Source organism: Lissotriton helveticus, chromosome 3_1, assembly GCF_964261635.1.
Source record: "Lissotriton helveticus chromosome 3_1, aLisHel1.1, whole genome shotgun sequence".
Lineage (NCBI taxonomy): Eukaryota > Metazoa > Chordata > Amphibia > Caudata > Salamandridae > Lissotriton > Lissotriton helveticus.
Window position 1 is genome coordinate 1,175,441,552 of NC_136061.1, and position 26,577 is coordinate 1,175,468,128.

Sequence of the window (26,577 nt, forward strand, 5' to 3'; positions counted from 1 at the left end):
GGACGTGTCCCTCCAGGGCTGGGGAGGCCACATGGGAGAGGCGGAGATCAGAGGCCTCTGATCTCCAGCGGAGGCCCGGCTCCACATCAACCTGTTGGAGTTACGGGCGATTCGTCTAGCACTGAAGGCATTCCTCCCCTCTGTCCGGGGGAGTGTAGTGCAGGTGTTCACAGCAACACCACCGCCATGTGGTACTGCAACAAACAGGGCGGGGTGGGGTCGTGGACCCTTTGCCAGGAGGCTCTGCGCCTCTGGCAATGGCTGGAACGCCAGGGCGTGACCCTGGTGGCTCAACACCTGGCAGGTTCTCTGAACGCCAGGGCGGACGAGCTCAGCCGTCGGTGCATGATGGATCACGATTGGCGTCTGAACTCGGACGTGGCGCAAGGCCTCTTTCAGCAATGGGGAGAGCCTTGGTTAGATCTATTCGCCACCGAAGAGAACGTGCAATGTCATCAGTTCTGCGCGTTGGAATGTCCAAGGCGGCACTCGCTCGGAGACTCTTTTCGTCGCGAGTGGAGTTGTGGTCTATTGTACCCCTTTCCGCCTATACCACTTCTGCCCAGAGTGCTGAAGAAGATCAAGCGCGACCGAGCCCAAGTCATCCTTGTGGCTCCGGACTGGGCACGAAGGTACTGGTATCCAGAGCTACTCAGTATGTCAGTCGATCCCCCGGTTCGTCTGCCTCTTCAGGAGGACCTTCTGTCCCAGCAACAGGGGACGGTCCTCCACCGAACCTGTCCAGTCTCCACCTCCATGCTTGGAGATTGAGCGGCGACAGTTGAGGCCATTTGACTTGCCTCCTGAAGTCTGTAACGACATTCTGGCAGCCAGGCGTCCCTCCACAAAGTCGGTATACGCCTACAGGTGGAACAGATTTGTGGCATGGTGCACAGCAAAGGCTGTGGATCCTCTTGCTGCCCCTCTTTCTGAGGTTCTTCTCTTTCTTCTTTCTCTTGCCCAGCAGGGCTCTGCTCTGGGCACTATCAAGGGCTACCTCTCTGCCCTTTCAGCCTTTCTAAGGCTGCCTGATCAACCTTCTTTGTTCAAGTCCCCTATTGTAAATAGATTTCTAGAGGGCATCACACACACATTTCCTCCTGTTCCGTTTGTGATGCCTCAGTGGGACTTGAACCTGGTTCTTACGTTTCTGATGTGCGCTCCCTTTGAGCCACTTCACAACTGTCCTCTCCGCCTTCTTACTCTGAAGACTGCCTTCCTGGTTGCCATCACCTCTGCCAGGAGAGTGAGAGAGCTCCAGGCACTTTCTTGTACTCCACCTTTCCTTTCTGTCCATCCGGACAAAGTGGTGTTGCGTACTAAGCCATCTTTCCTGCCCAAGGTTGTCACGGACTTCCACATCGGGCAGTCTATCACCTTGCCAACCTTCTTCCCGCCACCGCATCCCTCTAAAGAGGAAGAGCGGCTCCACCGTCTGGACCCAAAACGTGCGCTCTCATTTTACTTAGATCGCACACGCCAGTTCCGGGTGGATGACCTACTCTTTGTTGGTTACGTGGGCGCTAAGAAGGGAAAGGCGGTGCACAAGCAGACCATCTCTCGGTGGATCATGTTGTGTATCCAGGCATGTTACTCCTTGGCTAAAAAGGAGCCCCCTGTTGGATTGAGGGCTCATTCTACCCGAGCCACGGCGACCACAACTGCCCTGGGCCGGTTACGTGGGCGCTAAGAAGGGAAAGGCGGTGCACAAGCAGACCATCTCTCGGTGGATCATGTTGTGTATCCAGGCATGTTACTCCTTGGCTAAAAAGGAGCCCCCTGTTGGATTGCGGGCTCATTCTACCCGAGCCACGGCGACCACAACTGCCCTGGACCGGGGAGTGCCCTTACAAGACATCTGTCAGGCAGCTACGTGGGCATCGCTGCACACGTTTGCAAGACACTACTGCCTCGATAGCCAAGTCCGGAGGGATGGCTTCTTTGGCCGTTCTGTCCTCCAGGACTTTCTGGTGTGATTATTGGTTCGCAGACCCACCACCGGGGTTGGTATTGCTGGGGTATCTATTCTAAGGTAAGGAATCTAATACTAACGTGTCTCTTTCAGATGCACAAGTTACTACTTGTGTAACAATATATCTGTAAGAGACATTAGTTAGTATTAGATTCCTTACCGACGCACCCATCCTCCCCGTTCTGCGAACCAATATCTAGGGTTAGGGTTACCCCCTTTCAGGGCCCTAGTTTCAATGGCACCAGTGTTGGTTTTTAACATGGCTCTGCGTTTCTGGCGCGGAAAAGCTGTGTCTAAGAACTGACGTCAGCACGCGGAGGCGGCGTCTAAGTACTCCGACGACGTCATCACGGCGCCCACGACGCCGATGACGGACACGGAGCCGCAGACGACGCCTACCGACGCGCAAGGGTACTGCTACGCAAAAGTTTCCGGATCCAGTCTGACGTCTGGGGATATTCTAAGGTAAGGAATCTAATACTAACTAATGTCTCTTACAGATATATCGTTACACAAGTAGTAACTTGTGCTTTAGCCATGTTGTACAGTGTGGCTCTGTGTGTGTGGCTCTGTGTGTGTGGCTCTGTATGTGTGGCTCTGTGTGTGTGTGTGTGGCTCTGTGTGTGTGTGTGTGTGGCTCTGTTTGTGTGGCTGTGTGTGTGTGTGTGTGGCTCCGTGTGTGTGTGGCTCTTTGTGTGTGTGTGGCTCTGTGTGTGTGTGTGGCTCTGTGTGTGTGTGTGTGTGGCTCGGTGTGTGGCTCTGTGTGTGTGGCTCTGTGTGTGTGTGTGTGGGTGTAAATGCAATAGGTCTCGCATTTGCGAGAGATTAAGCTATTGGCATTGTAAATGACAATGCCATTGATTTATCTGTTTTCAAAACCAACACATAAATAAAAGTGTTGTCATTTACAATGCACTGTGTGTGTGGCTCTGTGTGTGTGGCTCTGTGTGTGTGTGTGGCTCTGTGTGTGCGTGTGGCTCTCTGTGTGTGTATGTGTGGCTCTGTGTGTGTGTGTGGCTCTGTGTGTCTGGCTCTGTGTGTGTGTGTGTGTGTGACTCAGTGTGTGTCTGTGTGTGGCTCTGTGTGTGTGTGTGGCTCTGTGTGTGGCTCTGTGTGTGTGGCTGTGTGTGTGTGTGTGTGGCTTTGTGTGTGTGTGGCTCTGTGCGTGTGTTTGTGGCTCTGTGTGTGCATGTGTGGCTCTGTGTGTGTGTGTGTGTGTGCCTCTGTGCGTGTGTGTGTGTGTGTGTGGCTCTGTGTGTGCATGTTTCGCTCTGTGTGTGTGTGTGTGTGGCTCTGTGTGTGTGTGGCTCTGTGTGTGTGTGGCTCTGTGTGTGTGTGGCTCTGTGAGTGTGTGTGGGTGCAAATGCAATAGTTCTCGCATTTGCAAGAGATTAAGCTATTGGCATTGTTAATGACAATGCCATTGATTTATCTGTTTTCAAAACCAACACATAAATAAAAATGTTGTCATTTACAATGCACTGTGTGTGTGGCTCTGTGTGTGTGGCTCTGTGCGTGTGTGTGTGTTTGGCTCTGTGTGTGCATGTGTGGCTCTGTGTGTGTGTGTGTATGTGTGGCTCTGTGTGTGTATGTGTGGCTCTGTGTGTGTGTGGCTCTGTGTGTGTGTGGCTCTGTGTGTGTGTGGCTCTGTGTGTGTGTGTGGCTCTGTGAGTGTGTGTGGGTGCAAATGCAATAGTTCTCGCATTTGCACGAGATTAAGCTATTGGCATTGTAAATGACAATGCCATTGATTTATCTGTTTTAAAAACCAACACATAAATAAAAATGTTGTCATTTACAATGCTAATAGCTCTAACTTTTGTAAAGGTGATAGCGTTGCATTGTAAATGTTTGTTAACATTTACGTTAGACCCCTGGCAGTTATGGTAGTGGAATCTGGGCTGTCGCTATTTTTATACGCTGATGACACCCAGATTATCTTCTCTCTTTCAGCAGATAAGACCTCCGAGCCTTCTGCTCTCAGGACAGGCCTCGGCAAAGTTGTGGCCTGGATGAACAGCAACTTTTTAAAACTTAATGGCGAAAAAACTGAGGTCCTGGTAACTGGGCAAAGATAGAGATCTCTGGGGCCCCTAACATCAGAAATGGGTATGCTTCCACAACCTTCCACCCAGGTACGCAACCTTGGCTTTATTATCGACGATTCACTATCTGTGCGTCAGCAAGTTACCAAGGTTGCCGTAACCTGTTTCACCATTTTGAAATGGTTGAGGAATATTGTCTGGATGCTACCAGCCCATACCCAGCGCACCGTAGTCCAGGGCCTTGTTACATTTAGGCTGGATTATGGGAACATCCTCTACCTGGGAGTCAACATAGATGTAACGCGTAAGCTGCAGCGAGTTCAAAACTCTGCTGCCAGATTACTTTGACAAGCTTCCAGAATCGCATCGGACTCCTGGCTGCTGGGGAACCTCCACTGGCTTTCGGTGGAGAAACGGTTGTGTTTAAGGCTCTTACCTACATGTTTCGTTTTTAGCATGCTAAGTCTCCCCACTACCTACAACTTCTAGCCTGTCTTTATGTTCCCTCATGCACTCTTCGGTCTTCCACACAAGCAAAGTACCAAGTCCCTAGGGTCAGACTTTCCGCTTGGGAGGGCGCTCTTTTGCATACTTGGGTCCTATTTTATGGAATGCTCTGCCTTTTTCTCTCCGTGCGCAATCCAATCTCTTCTGTTTCGCAAGTCTCTTATGACTTGGCTTTTCAGCCAGTAGTTCTTTTCCTTCTCTCTGCTGTCCCCTCATGGCGCTGGGAAACCCTTTTTGGGTAGCTGTTGTGCTGACACATAAATTTAACTAAATAAATATTCTGTGTTTGGTGCATATACATTTCCCAGTAGGAGACATCTACCAGCCAGTCTGCCTTTAAGGAAAATATATCTCCCCTCCACTTCCGACACCTCCTCCTTTATCAGGAGATGGGTGCCTGGTCGGACCCATATCAGTACCCCATGTGCAAACGCCAAGTAATTACTGGCAATGATGTAACCCCTCCAACTGCGCTGCAATCTGGTTGTCTCCAAGTGTGTTAAATGGGATTTCTGTAGAAGGGCTATCAGGTCGTCATGCCTCTTAAAGTACGCGTAAACCACATATCTACGAGAAGGAGTACGTAAACCGCTTACATTCCATGTTATGATGCGCTGTGACGTCATAGTTTAAGTATGTTCATGTTCGCGAGTCAGAAGAATTAAAGTACAAGCATGTGGCCATACTGGAGGATAATGTACTGGGGTAGTCCTATTTGAGCAAAGCAGTGCCTGATCAAACGTTTCACTGAATATAGCGTCAGACTTAAGAACATGTCATACCAAATACCACAAGAGTGGATCCCGCAAACCTAGAGCCATAGCAGACTAGAGCAAACAACCCCTAAGGGGGTGTGGGTGCGAGGGAGCATGTCTCCCAGAAGCCTACCAATGCAATATACCTACTTAGTTGCAAGTAAATGAAGTTCCTTTTAGAATCTCCTATTCTATGTAGTGATACACCAACTGCCCAGACCATCCTATATACTGAGGAAGCCAGTGCCCCAGCTCTCCCTCCCATAGGCAGCAACATCATCCCACAGAGCATCAACATGACAACTCTCACTGATTCATACTTAAGCACTTAAGACCCCCATACTCACTACAAGTAAAGGATATATAGTGACTTCAGATAAGCCTTTCCGATGTCTGCGGAGTGACATCTGGCATAGTCAGAGAATAGAGAATTGGTGTCGGTTGGACAGACCACTGAGGATCCCTCATCCTCAGATGTCCCAACCAATAGCTGTTCTTTGTCCGAGTCTTTAGCCAAGTCCATTATCCTTTCCGCTTCCTGGACTGCCTTTTGCCGTGATTATTTGCTCCCAGTCAGGAACTGCTGTCCGTTGAGGCATTCAGTTTCTTCTCAAACGTCCGCATCTCCTGGCAGATTCCGTAGTAGCTCCTTGTGTACCAACTCCTCCAGTTGGCCTGGGGCCTGAGAATTTCCCAGGAGATTTGAGCCAGTCCCACGCGTCCTGTGGTGCATCAAAAAATCAGGTTTTTCCATCTGTTCCTACTTGCAGTCTCATAGGGAAGTACAGCGCGTACTGGATATCAAGCTGTCAACGATGCCACTTTATCTCTAAAAAGGAACCAGGCTGACGATGAATCCCACAGTTTAGTCCGGGAAAAACATCACCGTAGAATTTTCCACTCCTATCTCTCGCATCTTCTGAGTTTCCCTTAGAATTGAGTCTATACCCCGGTAGTGGAGCACTTTGAAGAGAAATGGACGTGGGTTCAAACCTGGTGCAGGTCTCCGAAAGGGAACACGAAGCGCTCTTTCAATTGAGAAGTAGGGAGACAGTGATTCCTTTGGTAGCAGATCTCTCAGCCATTTTTCAGGAAACTCCACTGCTTCTTGGCCCGTAACCCCCTCCGGCAGGCCTATCAAGCGGATGTTGTTCTGTCGTGAGCGTCCTTCTGCTTCTTCCACCCTTTGTTCCAGATGGCAGATTCTCATTTCAGATGCTCCCATTTCTTTCTCCACAAGGTCTGTTGCTGGTTGTGCCTCAGCTAGAGTATGTTCCACATTAGTAACGCGATCAGAGTTTCCTGTGGTCCGCATGTAGGAGCGTGGGTTCTGCTGCCAATCTATTTTCGATTCCAGGGATACTATGGGCCGCTCGATGGCTTGGAGAATTGCATATGACCTCTCTTCTGGCGGCAAGGTTCGTGAGGTCTGAGAGCCCTGCCGGTCCGTCTCCGCAGCTTATGAGGCTCGCGCGGAGGTACTGGAGTCAATTCCTCTGGAGCGCCCCATCACTGCGTGCTTTGGGGCGATATAAATGCTCCTTACTTTGCTGAGATGTTTAAGTCTTTCTTATTTGGTATGTGTATGAATCAGATAACTCGCCCTTCAAAATGAGGACAGGGCTGGTCCTACTTCTGCGTTCAACGTATTGCATCTTAGCCCTGGCACGATAATGAACAGATTGTGTGTCACACACCATGTGATTGGATCCTGTATGGGACGCAGGGAGCTCTTTTGCTTTTCTGCTCCTTCCAGAAAGTCCATGCCTCCCATGTCCTGCATGTCAATAAAGGTTAGATATGCCAGCAACCACGAGGGAGGTGTTCAACAGTATGTTTTTCTCGTCTTCTCTCCTGACTGGGCATGGGTCCCAGAAAAATCACTCTGCTGCCAAGTGTATAGCGAGGGAAGGGTGGAGGGGAGGGGGATGGGAGGGGGGGTGGGAGAAAGCACCAGCCCGAAGTCTCCTCCACCAGCACCCAGAGGCCCACCTCCATGAATTTCAGCCAGGCACAGGAGCTTTCAAACGCCCATCCTCCCCAACGCCGACTCCTCCGCTCTTCCTAAACTCCGCAGCAATCAGCATCCCATCCACATCTGCAGGCGGCAGGGCGCCTACTAGCACAGAGCAGAGGGCCTATGGGAGACCCCAGAGATCAGTACCTGCTGTTGTGTCCGACCACTGCATGGGTGGCAGATAGTTACTTCCCACAATGGCTCCCATTACTGCTGCTGTCACAGCTCCACTGCCCAGCCGCGTAGCTAGGGGGGTGCGGTCCGCCCCAGGCGGCACTATTCTGAGGGCCGCGGCAGTGGCCCGTTGCAGCGGCCTTTATCATTTATTTGACGTCACTATTGTCAGTGAGTGTCCTCAAATAAATGATAAAGGCCGCCGCAACTGGCCACTACCGCGACCGCCGTCTGAAATGCGAGTGCTGCGCAGCAGCGCGTCACGTGACTTCCTGCTTCTGATGCGTAATGCGAGGAGGAAGTTGTGGCAGCAATGAGCGCGCCTCACACCGAGGAATCATTTTAAACAAGCATTGGAAATGCAATAGGTCTCGCAGCATTAGAGTTAGTGCTTTTAGAATTGTTTATGGGTTTTTTTTGTAAATCTTTAGCATTTTTGTTTCCTGTAGGCAATGCTAAAGAATTACAAAGAAAAAAAGCCATAAACAAATGTAAAAGCTCTAACTCAAATGCTCCGAGACCTATTGCACTGTGTGAGGGTGAGGGGTTGAGGGTGAGGGTGAGTGAGAGTGAGGGTGGGTGAGGGTGGGTGAGGGTGAGTGAGGGTGAGTGAGTGAGGGTGAGTGAGGGGTTGAGGGTGAGTGAGAGTGAGGGTGAGTGAGGGTGAGTGAGAGTGAGGGTGAGTGAGGGTGAGTGAGGGTGAGGGTGAGTGAGGGTGAGTGTGAGTTAGGGTGAGGGGTTGAGGGTGGGTGAGGGTGAGGGGTTGAGGGTGAGTGAGGGTGAGTGAGGGGTTGAGGGTGAGTGAGAGTGAGGGTGAGTGAGGGTGGGTGAGGGTGAGTGAGGGTGAGGGGTTGAGGTTGAGGTGTTGAGGGTGAGTGAGGGTGAGGGCGAGTGAGGTGTTGAGGGTGAGTGAGGGTGAGTGGTTGAGGGTGAGGGTAGGTGAGGGGTTGAGGGTGAGTGAGGGTGAGGGTGAGTGAGTGTGATGCTGAGGGGTTGAGGGTGAGTGAGGGTGAGGGTGAGTGAGGGTTTGTAAATGAATAAAGGTAGGAGATGTGACTTAGCTGTTACAGCTGCCAACTTTGGGATTTGGGGACCCAGGTTTGAATTCCGGCCCCGGCGCTTGATTTAACATTGTGCAATTCAGGACAAATTACTTAATCTCCCTGTACCTCCCAAAAAACAGAAATGCAATATGTGCATTGTATTTTTTAATCCCAATTTGATATACAAGACCCTTTACCTATTCCCTGAAGTGATGTATAGCACTCTATTGTTTCCTAGTTAACTTTGCGCTTTAAAATGCCAATCCATACACATATGCACAGAGAAGAATTACATTTAGAGGAAAGGGCCAACGCATGTAAATGTACAGGAGGAGAGATGAGAACAACATGTGTATGTACCGAAGAGAAGGGAAACGTTAATGTACAGAAGAGTAGCACGATAATGTACAGACAGTGGGGGAAGGCGTGTTAATGTAACAGCAAAGACGGAAGCATAAGAGGGTTCTTGAGAGGACGGGAAATACATACATTTATAGCAGAGAGGCCTGGGAACGTACTGGAGGGAATAAGTGGGGATGAATGTGAGTGTACAGGGGAGAAGGAAAGCCTGCAAATGTACAGTAGAAAAGAGACTCGTGCCAAGGTATATTAGGAGGGTTGACTGTAAGTATACAGAAGAGGGCATAGCCTGCAAAAGTAGAGGAGAAGCGTGTGAATGTATAGAAGAGGTGGTAAGCACATGAAAGTATAGAGGGTGACGAGCGAGGCTGGTGGATCATTACGATTAGAGTACATTAGTATATATAGGAAATGCAAACATGCATCTGTACAGGAAATCAGTACTTGTACACATGTAAAGGAGGACGGAGGAGGGCACCCTGTGAACGCAGAGGAGGTGAGTTTGTAATATTACAGGAAGGAGGGAAGCCCGTAAACGAACAGGAGAGTAGGGAGGACAGCTGGATACTGATCTCCGTGCCTTATTGGGGTAAAATATGTAAACTCCCGGAGCTCTTGCCTGCTCCTGACCTTGCTTACATTTTAAAAACAGATTCCCTTTCATGGCAGTGCACTGGCAAACTGTTTAAACATCAGATGGGAATCTTAACGCATCACCAGCAGTTTCTGCACGGGCTATTGCAGTTTAATTGGTAAACCCCGAAAGCCGAGAGCTAGAATTAGATCCTCTACAAACCTACATCAATTACAAGCCCCGGGAGTGTGACAGATTAGAGGTGCAGTAAGGCCCTCCCCTCTGCGTGCTTAGAGCATAGCACGGCAGGGAGACGAGGGACCGGTGGATGAGGGCCAGCGAGAGCTCATTAGGACTCGGTGCCGTGGCATGGTGACATTAGACTCCGTGTCTGAGAGGCAGCCTTCGGCACAACGCAGGCACTAAGAACAGCTTTTTAACAACAAGCTCTCGGCATTGCGTGGCGGGAGGGGGCGGGGGGAACGTCGAGGGCAGGCAGGATGACTCAGGGGAGGGGGCGGAGCGGGGCAGAGCGGCATGTGGGTGTGAAGAAGCCGGGCCTTTGAAGTGAAGCTAAGCTTCACTTCAAAGGTGTCGGAGGAATGCGGGCGGCTGTGCACGCGCTTTTAAGCTCAATGCACATGCGCATTGAGCTTAAAAGTCACGGGCACTGCAAGGAATCGCCACGATTCCTTGCAAGTTAGATAAAGAGTCGATGAGCCCCTATAGTCTCGCTTGCTCGATGCGCATGCGCATCGACAGGCGAGACCTAAAAATGTGTTCCTGTGACCTCACCGGACCCCCGAGCCAACCCCAAGGATCGCAGCGGCCTCGCAGCCCAGGGCACACCGGTGTGCAGCTTTGCTGCTGAACTTAAAATGAATCATGCCCGGGCGGCATGGAGTCAGTGGGGCCACGAGGAGGCCTTGCTGTGCCGAATTGCCGCTCGTAGAGTGAGGTAATTGTATCTCTTGATATCATCTGTAGCACGATAACAATATATGGTCATCCTTTTTAGAAATCCTTTTTTTAAGTAATTTTTTTATTTATTTGTATTATGCTGCACTTTCCGAAGGTGAATCCTTGTTCCTTGCCATAAACAACCCTCTGTGATTTCTGTTCCTCCTTGCTCTCTCTTTGCGAACAAACAAGAACTGTAGGCATTATTTTAACTGAGCATGGAATTCATTTACTTTACATGTGCGCCAACAGTGTTTATAAATTGTTTTTTTATTCATTTTTAATGCATTTGATCTTTGATGTATATTTTTTATGTATTCATGTGTACTGTGTCTGTACTTTTGAGGTCATATTAACCGAAATAAAGTTTTTTAAATTGAATTGTATCTCTCACTCTGCAAGTTTTTAATTAAAGATGTGCTTGCCTTTTAAACTAACAGCACCTAGTATCTTCAGCTGCCTGCTCTAGATGTAGTATTCTCATGCCAAGTTAGCTGAAGATTTTTAAACACTTTTTATTTATTTTAATTGTAAGGTCAGATGAAACACTAATAATTGTGTTGATTAGATGACAGTCATATACACTTTCGTCAACCACGTCCTTGCAAAGATATGAGAGAAACACATCCCTATCTTCTGGTCCGGTCAGAAATACATGACTTGTAGCATTGTCTTTAATGGATCCTGTCTTAAACTTTAACCACCTCTTAGGGCTTATAGGTGAGCGAACAAAAAGGGCGTTAAAAAACTCTATGTGCTCAGCTCAGATGATTCATGGTCCCTTACTTAAACCCATAGCATGTTATCAATTTATTTTAGTTAACCCTTTCCCCTTTTTACCAATCTCTCCACAGCAATACACAAGTCTACGTTCCTATTAAATTCTACAATTATTGGCAGTGCGCCACAGATAGGGGACAAGGGTCGTACACAAGCTGTGATGTTATGAGTGAGAGGTCACAAACAGGGTAGGTAGAACTGATGTAAGTTTTGGGTTTCCTTCTGCTTTTTCCTTCAGCGGCGTAGCTAGGTGGGGCGGTCCGCCCCAGGCAGCACTATTTTGGGGACGGGGCTGTCTAGACCTGGACCGTGCCATGTATATGCATGTAACTTGCATGATCGAGGTAACTATTAGCCCCGATACTACGTGTCTCTCGGACCTCTTTCAGGTGCTCGCCGAACTTTTTCCCCAGCACCCCCCCAGGGGGGCGGAAATCTGAAGGATAGCCCCGGGCGCCACAAGCTCTAGCTACGCCTCTGCCACTGCCTCTGAGCCGTGAACTGCATCAGGCCTGAGAGCTCGACTGTTTCAAAGGCCCAGCATATACGCGGGTGGAATGGCTTAGTCACTCACGCATGCTGACTCACACAGCACTCAGCCTCAGCGGTCATGGGCCAGTCGCAACAGCAGCCTTCCACATCACCAACGAGCGGGACGGGAAGACACCTCCTGCTGTGAAAGCCGATGGCATCAGGAAGGCTCCCCCTTCTTTCTCACAGCAGCCAATGCCGTCCGCTTCCTGGCTTCAGCTGCCTGGGCTGCTCTGACCCCCGAGACCAGACCGTCAGCTCCACCCGGGGCACCAACCTGGTCCGGAAAGCTCCAGCAGATAGCGGGAGCGTCCCAGGCAGTCAGATGGTGCCTTAATTCAGGAATAAATTACGAGTAATTTGAGTGTAGAGCGGAGCGATGCTAGATCGTGTCCACCATCTTGCTCCCGCAAGCCATGCCCCGAGATGGCATCTTCCTATGTCGTACTTAAGAAAGCAGGCTTAGTGCTGGAGCTTCCTCTCCCTTTGATTGAGTACCACCCAGATACCTTAACTGATGTATTATAGCCAGCTGAGACTATAGGGGAGCTACTCCTCCCCTTTATTGAGTCTCTGGTGGAGGCTGTGAAATAAACCTGGTCTAAGCCTAGCTCATGTCCCGTGGTGAATTGCCAGCCCCTGGAGACTGTGCTTTCTTTTTGTACCATTGCTCTCTAGAAAGATGATTGGTTCAGGCATTGTTTACCACAGTGTTAAACCCAGGAGCCTTCCGTACCCACCCACTAGACGGGGAATGCAAAAAGCTGTCGTGAGTAGGGAAAAATCCTCTTTTTCCAGGCAACCTAGCACTGAACTCACTGAAATGCTCCTTGTCTGTTGGGATGCTACTCCCACACACTTTGGGTTTTGGAAGTAATGGTGGTCCCTAACTTACCAAAACACCTCAGTGGTAATTTTGTGGAGGCAGTCCGTAAAGAGCTGGAAGCTTTCTGACATATAATCAGAGCAACCCTTGAAAGGACTAACTGCATCTCAAGAGCAATACTTTCTTCTGGTGCTTTAAGGTGACCAGTCTTGTTGCACCCAACAGGATTCTCAGCTGATGTCTAAAACACACTGATAGGCATGGCCTTTGATGGCGAGCATCTCTTTGGTAAAAAAAACTGGCACCAAACTGAAGCAATTCAAGGAGGGTAGAACAGCTAATAGATCATTGGGACTGCAGTGCTTTGCAAAGGACTTTCCTTTCCCTGGCCCAAAGCTTTCAGAAGAGACTTTCAGTTCAGGCAGCAACAGTCCACCTCTTCTCGACAGTAACAGCAAAATCCCCTTGTTATGTAGTTCAATAGCAGGGACAAATGACACAGCTGACAGACTCAGCCTTCCTCCTCCCCCTCCCCCTGCCCCTCCCCCTACCTCTCCACCTGTTCCTCCCCCCCCCCCCCCTTCTCCTCCCCTGCAGCACCAGGGAAATCGCAGTAGTTCATCTAGAAAGGAGCAGGTGATGCAGCTGTGGGGGACAATTTTCCTCTCTTCTGCATGCCTGGAAGGCCATAACTTCAGAACGCTGAGTCTTGCAGATTCTGAAAAAGGAGTATAGCCTACCCTTTTAACAACAATCCTTTAACATCCTTCCCCTGCATTTCCTTATATCCAAGGACCATCTGCGGATTCTGCAGCAGCTACAGAATGGAGCAGTGGAATTGGCACCAGAGACGGAAATTTTACAGGCGCGCTACTCCCTATACTTACTGGTTCCAAGAAAGATGGCGGTTTATATCCGATCCTAGAACTCAGGCTCCTGAACTGGTCCCTGCACAAGGAAAAGTTCAAGATTCTATCCTTGGTGCAGGTTTTGCTAGAATTGAATGCAGAAGACTGGATGGTGTCCCTTGACCTGCAGGCTGCATACTTTCCCATAACCAACTTGCGGTTGCACAGGGCGTACGTGCAGTTTGTAATGTGGTAAACTCACTACCAGTTTGTGGTTCTTCCTTTTGAATTGACTTTAGCCCCTTGGGTCTCCACCAATCGGACAGCAATGGTCGGGACCCATCTCTGGAGGTCAGGTAATGCGGTGTTCCCGTACCTGAATGACTGCTAGCTCAAAGCTAGTTCTCCACAGATGGTGTTGCTGCAGTTGCAGACTTGCTGTTTAACTCTTTTTACCAAAGTACCCATATTTCACCTGGAATTTTGCAGGCTACAGCCAAGTCCTTGGGCCTCTCAGTGACCACCTGTTCCCCGTTGCTTTTCACTCCTTTCCTGTCCACGGAAAAGGCTTTCAGCCACGCCAGCCATATCCTGGCCACAAGACCGTGCAAGTTCAGTAACCTATATGCAGCACCCCTACCACTGCTCTTTCTGTGCAAAGGGGTAGTACTGGATTACCACCTTGCTTTGGGGTTTCCCTCCTCCACAGAGAATCCAGGACATTCAGGATATTATTCTGATGTTTTGCAAGGGAGCTCGGATTCGCTGCTCCTTTCGACCCCTTGGTTCGGGCAGCCAGAGGTCGAATCTGTCAGTCCACTCCTCCCTGCAGCCTCTTAACCTTCATAATCCAGCCCTTCAAGATCAGAGGCAGCCGGTTTGTGGCTATATCAGCCATCACCTCCACCACTGGCAAAACATCACATCGGACAGGTGGGTTCTCTAGATAGTCTGAAAGGGCTACTCCTTCCCCTTCAAAACTATTCCTCCCTCCAATGCTCTGACTTACAACTGGCTGACGGTGGACCACCTGAAATTACTTCAGGAGGAAGTGAGGACTCTCTTGGCCAAGAGAGCCATAGAGAGGGTTCAGTCGCCAGAAGTAGGCTGTGGTTGCTATTTTCGCTACAATCTGGTCCCGAAAAAGGACAAGGTCCTATTCTAGATCTGCTAGACCTCAACTGCTTCCTCAAAAAGGAAAAGTTAAAAATGCTCACTTTGGCTTAGGTCTTGTCTTCCTCTGACCCCTGGGACTGGATGGTACCGTTGGACTTGCAGGACGCCTATCTTCACATTTCCGTCCTGCCTGCCAATTGATCTACCTATGGTTCACTGTAGGTCATGCGCACTTTCAGTTTACAGTGCTCCCCTTTGGCCTTAACAGCAACCCGCGGGTGTTTACCAAGGTGATGGCGGAGGTCGCACATCATCTGTGTAGATCAGGACTGCCAGTCTTCTCCTGTCTTAATTACTGGCTGTTGAAGGCGAGCTTGCCTCAGAGTGTCCTCTCCCAGCCAGACTACAGTGAATCTCCTGCTTTCGCTGAGGTTCATTATCAACGTGCCGAAGTCACACCTGACTCGCTCACAGACGCTCCCTTTTATCAGAGCTGTTCTGGACACAGTGCCGTTTCTGGCCTATCCTCCCAAGCAGCGAGTCTATGATATTCAGGCTATGATACCGATGTTTCTGCCTCTGTTCTGGATTTCGGTTAGACTGAACCTGAGGATGCTGGACCTCATGGACACCTTCATCCTGCTAGTGACACATGCCATATGTCATAATCGGGATCTGCAGTCAGCCTGAAGTTCGAGTGGGCACGGCATCAGGGGAATCTCTCCGAAATGGTCCGGATCTCGGAGATAATTGCAAAGGACCGGCAATGGTGGCTGACAAACGGCGATTGGGTCAGAAGAAGACCCGTCTCCCTTTCCTAACCAAATCACACAATAGTGACAGATGCGTCACTCCTAGGATGGGGTGACCACCTGGCAGAGGTGGAGATCAGAGGACTCAGGACTTTGGTCTCCGGTGTAATCCAGACTCCACGTCAGTTTGCTGGAGCTTCACGCAATTTACTTGGCGTTGAAAGCTTTTTTTCCTTCTATCAATGGAAAGCTCAATCAGATGTTCACGGACACCACAACCGGCATGTGGTACTGCAACAAATATGGCGGGTGGGGTTAGGCACCCTTTGTCAAGAAGCTCTGCGTCTCTGGACATGGCTGGAACAGCAGGGTATATCCCTGGTGGTTCAACACCTGTGAACCACTCAAGAACTCCATGTACCAGATTCCCTAGGGGCGATTCGGAGGAGGGGCTAGCGGTGTGCGGTCCATTGCGATTATCCCTGGTGGTTCAACACCTGGCAGGTTCTCTGAACGCCACGGCGGAAAAATTAAGCTATCGATACCAAGCAGATCACGAGTGGCGTTTCCATCCAGAGGTGTTCAAGGTCTTTTTCAGAAGTGGGGAGAGCCTTGGTTGGATGTGTTCGCCTCTGCCGAGAACCCGCGGGTTTAGCAGTTTTGCGAGCTTGAGCTTCCAAGGTGGCACTCGTTCTGGGACGCTTTTTGTCTTGAGTGGGGCTCAGGCCTCCTGTAAGCCTTTCCGCCCATACCACTCCTGTCCAGAGAGCTCAAGAAGATCAGGAGCGGCCAGGCCCAAGTAATTCTTGTGTTCCAGACTGGGCACGGAGAGTCTGGTATCCTGAGCTACTCCAGCTGAGCATCGATACTCCGATCAGGCTGCCTCTTCAGGAGAATCTTCTGTTGTAGCAGCAGGGTAGGGTTGTTCTCCAGAACCTGTCAACTCTATGCCTCCTTGCATGGAGATTGAGCGGCGACAGTTGACATCATTCGACTGTGCTCCCAAAGTCTGTGATGGGATTTTGGCGGCCATGTGTCCCCCAACCAATACAGTGTACGCCTGCTGGTGGCAGACATTTGTAAAATATTGTACAGAAAGGTCTATTGATCCTCTTTCTTCCTCGCTTTCTCAAGTCCTTCTCTTTATTATGAACATTTTTAGCAGGGCTCTGCTCTGGGCACTCTTAAAGGGTACCTTTTAGCCATGTCTGTCTTCTTGAGGCTGCCAGACTAACTCTCTTTATTTAAATCTCCTATTCTAAACAGATTTCTTAAGCGGCTTGTACATATGTTCCCACCTGCTCCATTCATCATGCTTCAGTGTGACCTTAATTTGGTTCTCACCTATCTGATGTGCGTTCAGTTAGAACTTCTGCACAACTGCTCCCTCTGGCTACTTTCCATCAAAACAGCCTTTTTAGTGCCAATACCTTTTGCTAGGAGGGTGAGTGAATTGCAGACTCTGTGGTCCAAGCCTCCTTACCTGACCATCTTCCCTGATAAGATGGTGCTTGGCACTAGGGCCTCCTTCTTACCGAAAGTGATAACATCACAACACGTGGTGTCCACTTTCTAGACTCCTCCGCACTCCTCTAAGGAGAAGGAGCGACTCCACCGTTTGGACCTAAAAAGAGTGTTGTCATTCTACCCTGTTCGTGGGGTACATTGGATCAAAGAAAGGTTGTGTGGTGCAGAAGAGGACTATCGCAATGGGTTGTCCTCTGCATCAAGATTTGCTACCCTCTCACCAAGAAACAGCCTCATGAAGGCTTGAGAGCTCATTCCACCAGAGCTAGGGCTGCAACCACAGCATTGCAATGTGGTGTTCCAGTCCTTGACATTTGTCGGGCAGCAACATGTGCATCACTGCACACGTTTACTAAGCCCTTTTGCCTGGGCATTCAAGTATGCAGGGAGAACCTTTTTGGCCACTCTGTCCTGCAGGAATTCCTGGCCTAAACTTGTCCGCAGTCCCTCCTTCTTGGATGGTAGTGCTTGGGTATCTATTCTAAAGTAAGGAATTTGCGGCTAGATGTCGCTATCAGAGGGACAAGATATTTACTATTGGTAACTCCTTCTGATGAAGACATAATGTAGTGCAGATTCCTTACCGACCCACCTATCCCTCCTGCCCTGCAGGCAGGTTTTTATGGTCAGGGCTGATCCCTTTCAGGGCCCTAGTTGTTCTAAACACACCACTGTTAGTGCAATTCATTGCTCCTTGCTCCTGGCGTGAAAAGTAACTGCATCAGTGCACCAAGGTGGCGCCTATATAGGTAACGCAGACGTCACTTCCGGTGCGGACGACGCCAATGGCGTCAAATAGAGCCTACTGACACCAGCTACCTGCACACAAGGGTATTGCTTCAGCTAAAGTCTTCCGGATCCAACCTGATGCCTGGGAAATTCTATGGTAACAAATCTGGGGCTAGGTTATACCTCTACCAGATAAGGCATTACCAAAGGTAAGTAACTTGTCCATCACTCCTTCTGATCACTACATGGTATGCTGCCACCACTGTGCTTCTGCTACATAATTCCTGGTAAAGGCAGTAGACTTTCACCATCAAGAGGGTAGCACTTTGGGTGCCACTCCTGGTCCAATAAGGCCGCCATGCATGAGACAGGCATATGACATTGCACACACGTATGATCCGTGTTCGCCCATGACACGAGAAATCAGCACTAGAGATCCAAATAGAATTGTAGCTGGGTCACTCAGGGCAGGGGTGCATGTCTGTCACCATACAAGGGAATTTTCCATCCAAACAAGTTTGTTTCTCTTTTTCTTTGTATTTTACTTAGCATCTTATTTCCTGCTCTTACGATTTAACCCATCAGAACGTCAGAATGCTAACTTGCTTACTCTATCGACTAAGCTCTGATGTTGGTAATCAAAAGAGTTTCCATTGCCCTTCATGAAGAATCTTATTTGAAGCAGTCACTTAAATTAGCATAGCTTTGAGATGTGTGATGCAGTCATTGTTAGGAAGAGTTCATCATGCTGTTTTACAGCGCTTAATATTTTCATATGTGACCCGTATTCACTCTCTCTTACAGATACGTTCCATGGAATATGCATGAGGCTGAAAGAGGTTTTTTTGACTTCAGTGGAAACCTAGATATCGGGTATGGCGTGTTTATTCCTTTTTTGTTTTTATTGACTTGGTAAAAAAAAAGAAGAAAAGAGAATTCTAGGATTGTATGGCTTTATTACAAACTGTGTCTGTGATATAAATATGCAAAGGGAAATGTGTTTGCTTTTCATTTACTAATGTGAAAATGTGTATGGAATGTCAATTTCAATGTTGTAATGTCTGTAATGATTTTGCAGGGACTGTAAAACTCAAGATGTTGTCTCTGTTTTTGATCATATGTTGGAAGTGTTACCATGCTCTGCACCGATCAGCGATTATTGTGGTAGAGGACGCAGTGCTCAGCAGTGTGATCAAAGTTTATGGTTTTCTGTAAGCTTGGCAGCTCTCAACAGCGCTGCAGTTACTTTATGATATTATGATCCGGCAGATTTCTTCAGTTATTCCGTGCCTGTCCAGTTGGTGATGGGGGGTTTATTGCAGTGCACAGGCGGTGGACACGACCCATAGCAGTTTTGCCATAGGTGAGTGTACAGGAGCTAAACAGTATAACGTGATTGTTTTGCATCCTATAAGAACTGCAATACTCTGCCCAACTGCTAAGTGTTTTAGTGTGGGTCAGGAGGGTTATATATTGTATTGTAATTACATGTATATGTCACTTATTACCCCTGACAAGACATTAAAGCACTTTACACTGAGCAGCATGCTTCCCCGGGACCAAAGGTAGTGTTTTAGTTTCCAGTGGTTATTGTTGGTTATTGGGATTTTCCTTGCACTCTTAAGGAAAACATTCCTTGCATTTACCACAGTTTATATGTGGAAGATTAAATTAATAGGCGTTAATTAATAGGCGTTAGGTGTAATCTTTAGAGTGAGGGAGGTATGTGAATTAATGTAAATGGATGGCCGTATTAATAGATGAATTACAAGAGATTAGTTATTGTTAGGTTTCAGGTACTACCTTTAAAGGATAGGTTATAATAAGCTTTGAAATGAAATGTGGACCGATGGCTAAAGTACAATATTAGGCCTTAAGGTAAGCATAAATGTGACTTCGAGTAAGCTGTGTTTAGAGAGAGGACAGAGCATGGAACATAAGTAGAGGAAATGCCCTTACCTCTTGGTTAAAAGAAAAGTAGAGGAAACTATTGCAAGCTGTAAGTTAAGGTCAGCTGTCATTGGAATACAGAGGTGGGTTTCTGAGATCGGGTGTAATCGGAGGATGAAAAACTGTAGAAGAAACGTGTTTTTCATGTGAAACAGTTCTATATTAGGTACTTTTGATAAGTACCAGAACCAGTAGAATCAGGCATACATTATTTTCCCTGAAAGGCTGCTAGACCTCTGCCTTAACAAGAACAGCTAATCATATCAAGGGATGAAAGCATAAAGTAATGGCAGGACACCCACACTAGGGAATATGGAGAGCTTTAGGCTGCGCTCAAAGGCAGCAGTAACCTTATGATCATAGCAACATGAGAGAGTATACAGGGTAAATAGTACAGATTAACGGTAGATTCTTGAAATGCCGGTGCAGATGTCTTATGATGTTCACCCTTAACGTTTGGCACAGTGTATTTATTACAAAAGCAAAGTGAGATCTATTTTGGATGATTTTGGATTAGCATGGCATAGGGTGAGGCTGAGGACAGCTTCCCCATAAAATGGAAGTGTATTGCTTGCACTCTTGCAGCTGGAGGGTGGAGACCCAACAATGAAGTGAGGAGAATGAAGGATTACTTTTAGCATTTCCATTAACGTTGTTAGCAATGGAGTGCTAAATGGTTTATTCTTTGTACATGGTAGGGGTGAAGGTTAGGATTGCAGTTTCTGTTCAAGGTGAGCAAGTTGTTAAGTCTGGTCTGCTTTTTGTCCGACCCCAATTGCTGCTTCCAAAAGGTTAATAGTGCAGAGAGGACATTTTATAAACACCTGACCTCTCCAGGGAACAGTTTCCAGTCATATTTTAGGGAACCGAAGCATGGTCATATTGTGTTTTTACTCTTCGTTTGCTCCATCCTACCAGGGAGACCGTATCCGGAGGAACTTCTTTAGACACACAAGACTTCATGAATTGTCCTCTTGGCAGACAAACACCAGTTCATTCCCCTCCTGCACAAACTTTGTGATTGTCCCACTCCTTAGCAAAGTCACGTCATGCCAGCATCAGACCTAGAGCATACAGGTTACATTTATGATTGGGAAATTCCAGATTGTCCCTTAAGCCTAGCACTGCATTGTGGTGGTCAGGCGCCACCTCCTCTCTAAGACAGACCCCAGTTTGGCACGTACCCTATTTCAGAAGGACGGGATCTTGGCACACTCCTACATGGTGTGCAGCAAGATACCTTCCCGGTCCATACATCTAATGAACTTGTGAAATGGCACCAACCTGAAGCATGGTTTATGTGTAATAACGGAGCACACAGAGGATCTTGGCCTGTATTAGTCACACTCTAAACTGAATGAACTCTTCCCTGGGATGTTCGAGTGCTTCTCCCTGTCCAAATTGTACTGCACACCCAGTTTAATGCCCTATCTTTGGATTCAGGCAGGAATGATATCTGATAGGACTGCAAGCCAAACCCCCTAAGACTAACGGAAATAAAAGCCAATGGTGATGAAAATAGAAGATCAAAAAGAGCACCATCTCAGGTTTTCTCTGGAGATGAAAATGTCCTATCTTTGGATTCAGGCAGGCATGATGCCTGATAAAACCGCATGCGCCCCCTAAGACTAACGGAAGTAAAATGCAATGCTGATAAAAATAGAAGAGCAAAAAGTGAACCATCGCAGGTTTTCTCTGGAGATTAAAGTGACTGTTGCATTTATTATTACTGGACTGAAAATTATTGATATTTAGAAAAAGGAAAAATAATTTTAAGATGTAGACCTCCAGAAGCTAATTGATAGTTGTTGATAGTGATTCATAATTAGTGACTGTGCCAAGATTAAGCTCAAAGACCTACCGCAGGCCCTGTGTGGGCCAAAACCTAAGAAGCATTGACAGCGTGGACAGAATGCACATCTTGGGAAGCTGCGCTTGGCGTGTGTATTAGTGCCTGTGACTCCAGACTATCCTGGCTTCTCTGTGTTTGCAGATTTCCAAAGGTACGCCACATGAGCAGTTCAGTCAAGATGTGTACGGTAGCCGTGGGCTCACAGAACGCCACACCAAAGAACGAGTGTCAAGCTTGGGCGCCATGATTTACAGAGTGAAGGTGCATTCAAGTCTTTTAAAAGGCCCTTTTCAATATGGTGATCACTCTGAATACGGCCCTTTTCCTGTGATGGCAGATCCTCTTAGACCATGTATATGGAGTCAGCTATGAATAAAGGCCGCATCATATTTATTCACTTATTTTTGCTCACGTTCTTCATCCCTGTGCTTTCATTTCTTGCCCAGATTTTTTTTTACTTCGGGGACATGGAACTTCTTTTGGAAATTCTCGCATTTTAGTCTGGCCTTTGTTTCTTCCCTGGGATTTGGTGCTGACCATTCTTATGATTACTACTTTGCTTCTTCAAATGAGACTCTTAAAGCTACTTGATTTCTGTTGAACACTTTGCAGGACAAGTGCCTCCTTCATGATAAGTGGCCATCACGTACAATTATTTTTTAACAAACATCCACTAGGGACATAGGAGCACTCTGTGGGTTCCAAATTTCTTTTTTATAACCAAGTAGACGCGTTTCGGCGACATTGCATTTCTCAATACTGGTTAACAAGATTGGTATCAGTTGCAAGCCTTTTTAATTGAATCTGTTCTCATTCCCATTGGTTGATGTCTCCTAGCAAGAGAAAGTGGAGTGACGTTATTCAAGTTGTTAACATTAACATCCGCCATGACAGTGTGTTGAATTTGATATTTGTTCATTTTATTAATGGCAGTATGCGTGCCCCTTTGCATAATTTAGTGATGTTTAAACCATGATGGATCTCATATATGGCACGACTCTTTGACACACTGTCATATTGTACAATTCCAGTTTTCCTTTAGCATCTTCAACATTCGCAGGCCCAAGCAATATTGATTTGCCTCTCTCGTCTGGCTGCTTTTCTAACACGATAAATATGGATAATAAGGTGCACAATCGCAATGGAAGGGTTAAAATGATGTCAGAGGGCGAAAAAACCACATACACCTATGGTTTTAGTTTGATAACAATCATATTTTATATTTTACAAATAAAATTCTGTATACAATGAAAAACAAAAATGTACGTAGTGTCCCCAGTGAGAAAGAGGAACCTAAAATATTGGTGACATAATTGTGACAGTATTTTACAAGGTTTCCAAGGTATTAAAAAAGTCGAACATTTAGCAACTCAATACATCATATACAGCAGCTATATACAATAATACGCGCTGTTAATGGTTCGCTTTTTTTTGTTGTCGACAACGTTTCGACCCTATTTGTGATCTAAGGTCTCATCAGGACCTATGGATTTAGGAACATCTGACGGGTAGAATGCACAGCCGCGTGAGGTGTACATGCCAACAGTGGGTGAAGGAGAAAAAGGAAAACGAGATACTCACATTGAATGTTCAATATGGTGGTCTGTACCTACATTATGGGCCAGATGTAGGTAATTCCGATTTACCTACTCTTAAATACCGAATCATACCGATCCGGAATTTAAGAGTAGGTAAATTGGAAGTAGGCAGATGTAGGTAATTCTTATTTTTCAATTACCGAATCTGTAAGATTCGGTATTTACCGATTCTGTAAATACCGAATCGGTATTTCCCATTGATTCATAGGAATCAATGGGAAATACCGATTCGGTATTTACAGAATCGGTAAATACTGAATCCTGGCAGGGGGAACGGGGTGTCACTTTGACACCCTGTAGCACCCCAATTGCAGGCTTGTGTGCCATGTGGCACACATACATGCCCTAAGGGCATGTCTGTGTGTCACATGGCATAGGTAGGTGTACATGCACAGATGTGCATGTACACTGGAATTCGGTATTTTACCACCCAATAGCTTTATGTGGTAAATTAAGTAATCCTAAGGGCCTGTGGCACTGCAAACTGTGCCACCTACATATGGATTAACAGAATCGGTATATTTACCGATTCGGAAAAATACCGAAGTGGTAAATTTACCGAATCGGTAAATATACCGATTCTGTAAATTCCGAGCCACCTACATGTCAAAAGCCAAATACCGGTCGGTAACGGCTACCTACATCTGGCCCTTGATATGAAGCCCATCTATAGATGCAAGTATTTTTCAACATTCGTGATTTACAGGTTAGCGCGACAGCACCGCTTGTGATTAACACCAGCTCCTGAGTGCCTCATCACCGTCTTCATACACGTCTCTGTGTATCATCAACACAGTAACAGTGCTCAGCTACTTATAGAGTGCCAGCCTTCACTCCACTTGGGTACCCGGCTGGGTGTACTTGCGAGTATCTCGTTTTCCTTTTCCTCCTTTAATCACAGTGTTTATTTAACAACTCTTCTCCCAAATTGTACTTCTTCTGCAGAATGGCAGTTGCACAACCTTTTTGTCAGATGGCTGTTATATTATATAGCTAGAGGGACGTGCAGCTGTTAATCATTGCATTGGGCTTGGCAGTCTTCAAAGCCCACGCTGCTGTGCACCAAGAGGAAGCTGGACTGGTGGCTGTAAATTCACATTCTGCAGCCTGCAGCGAGGGACGCACTGCTGCTAATCTTTGGGCCGGACCTGGCAGGACTACAAAGCCCACACTGCCATGCACCAAGAGGAAGCCAGACTGGTGGTTATAAATTCACACTTTACAACCTGTGGCGCCGAACGGTCTACTGTTAATCTTTGGGCTGGATTTGGCAGGATTTCAAAGCTTACACTGCCGTGCACAAAGAGGAGGCAAGATTGGCACCTATAACTTCACACTCTACAGTACTTGGGACAAGGCTGGGGCATGAGTGGGCCCGTCTGCACCAGGGCATGGCTGGGGGGGGGGGGGGGGGGGTCCTGTCTCTTGGCCCTGCACTTTGGACACTAAAGCCTTTTCAAGGAACATCATGGTACATTCGTTCATTTCTCTTTATAACTGACTGTAAGTTGCTTACTATAAAATGTTGAAGAGGAAGCGCAATTTATCTGTAGAAAGCTCAAATAAGAAAAATGCAACCACAAATTCCATTGAATACTATCTGTCTTCGGTTATGGAGGTCATTGATTCGGAAATAGGATGGTTGGAAGCATGGCTAGACGTCTCTTTGAGATAGCCGTCTGTTTCTCCTGTGATGCAACCAGATGATTTGCCTGCTGCTAATTGGCATGTCAGTAGAGAGGTATCTGAGGTCTTGTGCCACCTACCTATAACTCAAGGGGGAAACCAAGGTGTGACTGAAGCCATCTTCTCAATCTTTCTACACCATGAATCCATGTGTATCACAAGACCTTATGATGGACACTCTAGTAGTATCCTCCACCCCTCCGTGTACTCCGCCAACTAAAAGGAAAATAACTGATAATTCAGGGTCCAAGGAGGGATGAGGAGGTGGCAAGGCCCCACACTGAAGCCTCGAAGACTGCGTCTAACATTCCCCGCTTCAAGAGAGGCGGTGTAGCTGGTAAAAGATTTTCATTGGACTTGACAGAATATGAGGCCAGACTTAAGGATCATTGTGGCAAATGTCTCAATAAATTGGAGGAATTTCTTAATGGTTTTTGTTCTCAAAGTCTGAACAAAGTAAAGGACTCCAATGACAAACTGACGACCTTTTGTAAAACCACTTGTAAAGCTCCCTAGTCAAGCCATCAGCAAGCTATCTGGGAACCCCTCTGTTTGGACACCTTCGTTAGGGACTGAAGGTCAATGCGCCGCAGTTAACAATGTAATCACCAAGGAGGCAACAATACGAATAATCGATATGGCATACAGGAAAGACATGGCTTGGCAGTTCGGCCTGGACTGTTCCCATGAGGCACAGAGTCAAGACTGATTTTCATATTGCCATGTCTGAACTGGGGTGGCTTGGTGAGCAAAATAACGATGAATTAAACCAAGATCTGTGACTGGGGATGAATGTTTAGCCATTGTGCAACATTCCGTCCATCATCTGTTGTGTTTTGCTGTTCACCCTATGTGGGAAGGGTATGCCCAGACGTGGGTCCCTTGCTCACTAAGCCACTGGAGCCAAGCTATCCTGGCTGAAGACGGCTGATAGCCAGAAACCGGTCCTAGGATGCCTGATTCTGGTCCAGGAAAGACATGGCTTGGCAGTTCGGGCTGGACTGTTCCCATGAGGCACAGGGTCAAGACTGATTTGCATAAGGCCATGTCTGAACTGGGGTGGCTTGGTGAGCATAATAACGATGGATTAAACCCAGATCTGTGACTGGGGGTGAATGTTTAGCCATTGTGCAACATTCCGTCCATCATCTTGTGTGTTTTGCTGCACATGAGTCCCTGACAGCCTTCCATGGTAAGTACTGCATACCCCCAGATTCCTCCCGAATGCACCCTCTATATCATTGTGATGGAGAATATTCTCATAAGGAAGGACATGCATTGCATCAAAGCAAGGTCTTCTATTGACTTAGAAAAAATTCTGGCTATCCATGTACATTTTATGCAGAAATTCTTCTAGTTAAAAGATTCGCCACCCACGCCAAGGATTCTCCGGGGAACTGTGTAATTGTTGATTTCGAAAATCCTTCTTTTACCCAAATGCTACATCATTGTCTATACACACTAGTTCCTAAATCAAGAAATATTAAGGTCCATGCCTTAATATTTCTATGGTCCAACCAGCTTGTCTGTTGGACTTCAAAATTCCAACGACATAACCTGTGACTCTAACTCGATCCTGGAAGGTAGCTTAGCAGTTACCAATGGATATGAGGCCCTTGCAACGTTTGACCAGTTGGACTGGTAGTTAATCATCCATCCAGCTCCTGGATTACAAGGGGAGCGTAGATTGGAATTGGTTAAGACCTCAGCAGTATTGCTTGCCCCTATCACTTATCACTATCAACAGTGATTTCCTAGAATGTGGCAGGGCTTCCATCCAACATGACAATTCCAAACTGGCTGCATTTAATACATTGTTATGATGTTATATGTTTCCAGGAGACTTGGGTTAAGGAGAATTGGTACATAAACTGTAATTATTCATTTGTTGTCCTACTACTCCATCCTCAGCAGGCAGAGCAAAGTGAAGTTTGGCGAGATCCGTCTTAATTAAACTTGCTAAATTTGCTAGCTG

The 26,577-nt window shown here is 47.3% G+C and overlaps 1 protein-coding gene across 1 annotated transcript in view; it reads left to right on the forward strand.

Moving 5' to 3' along the window:
- The window catches only part of GLB1L2 (galactosidase beta 1 like 2), a 949,835-nt gene that overhangs the window by 212,352 nt on the left and 710,906 nt on the right, over positions 1-26,577 (forward strand). Inside the window, exon 3 of the mRNA XM_078681819.1 lies at positions 18,321-18,389. Coding sequence (XP_078537945.1) covers positions 18,321-18,389 — 69 coding nt within the window. The remainder of the gene's footprint in view (positions 1-18,320; positions 18,390-26,577) is intronic.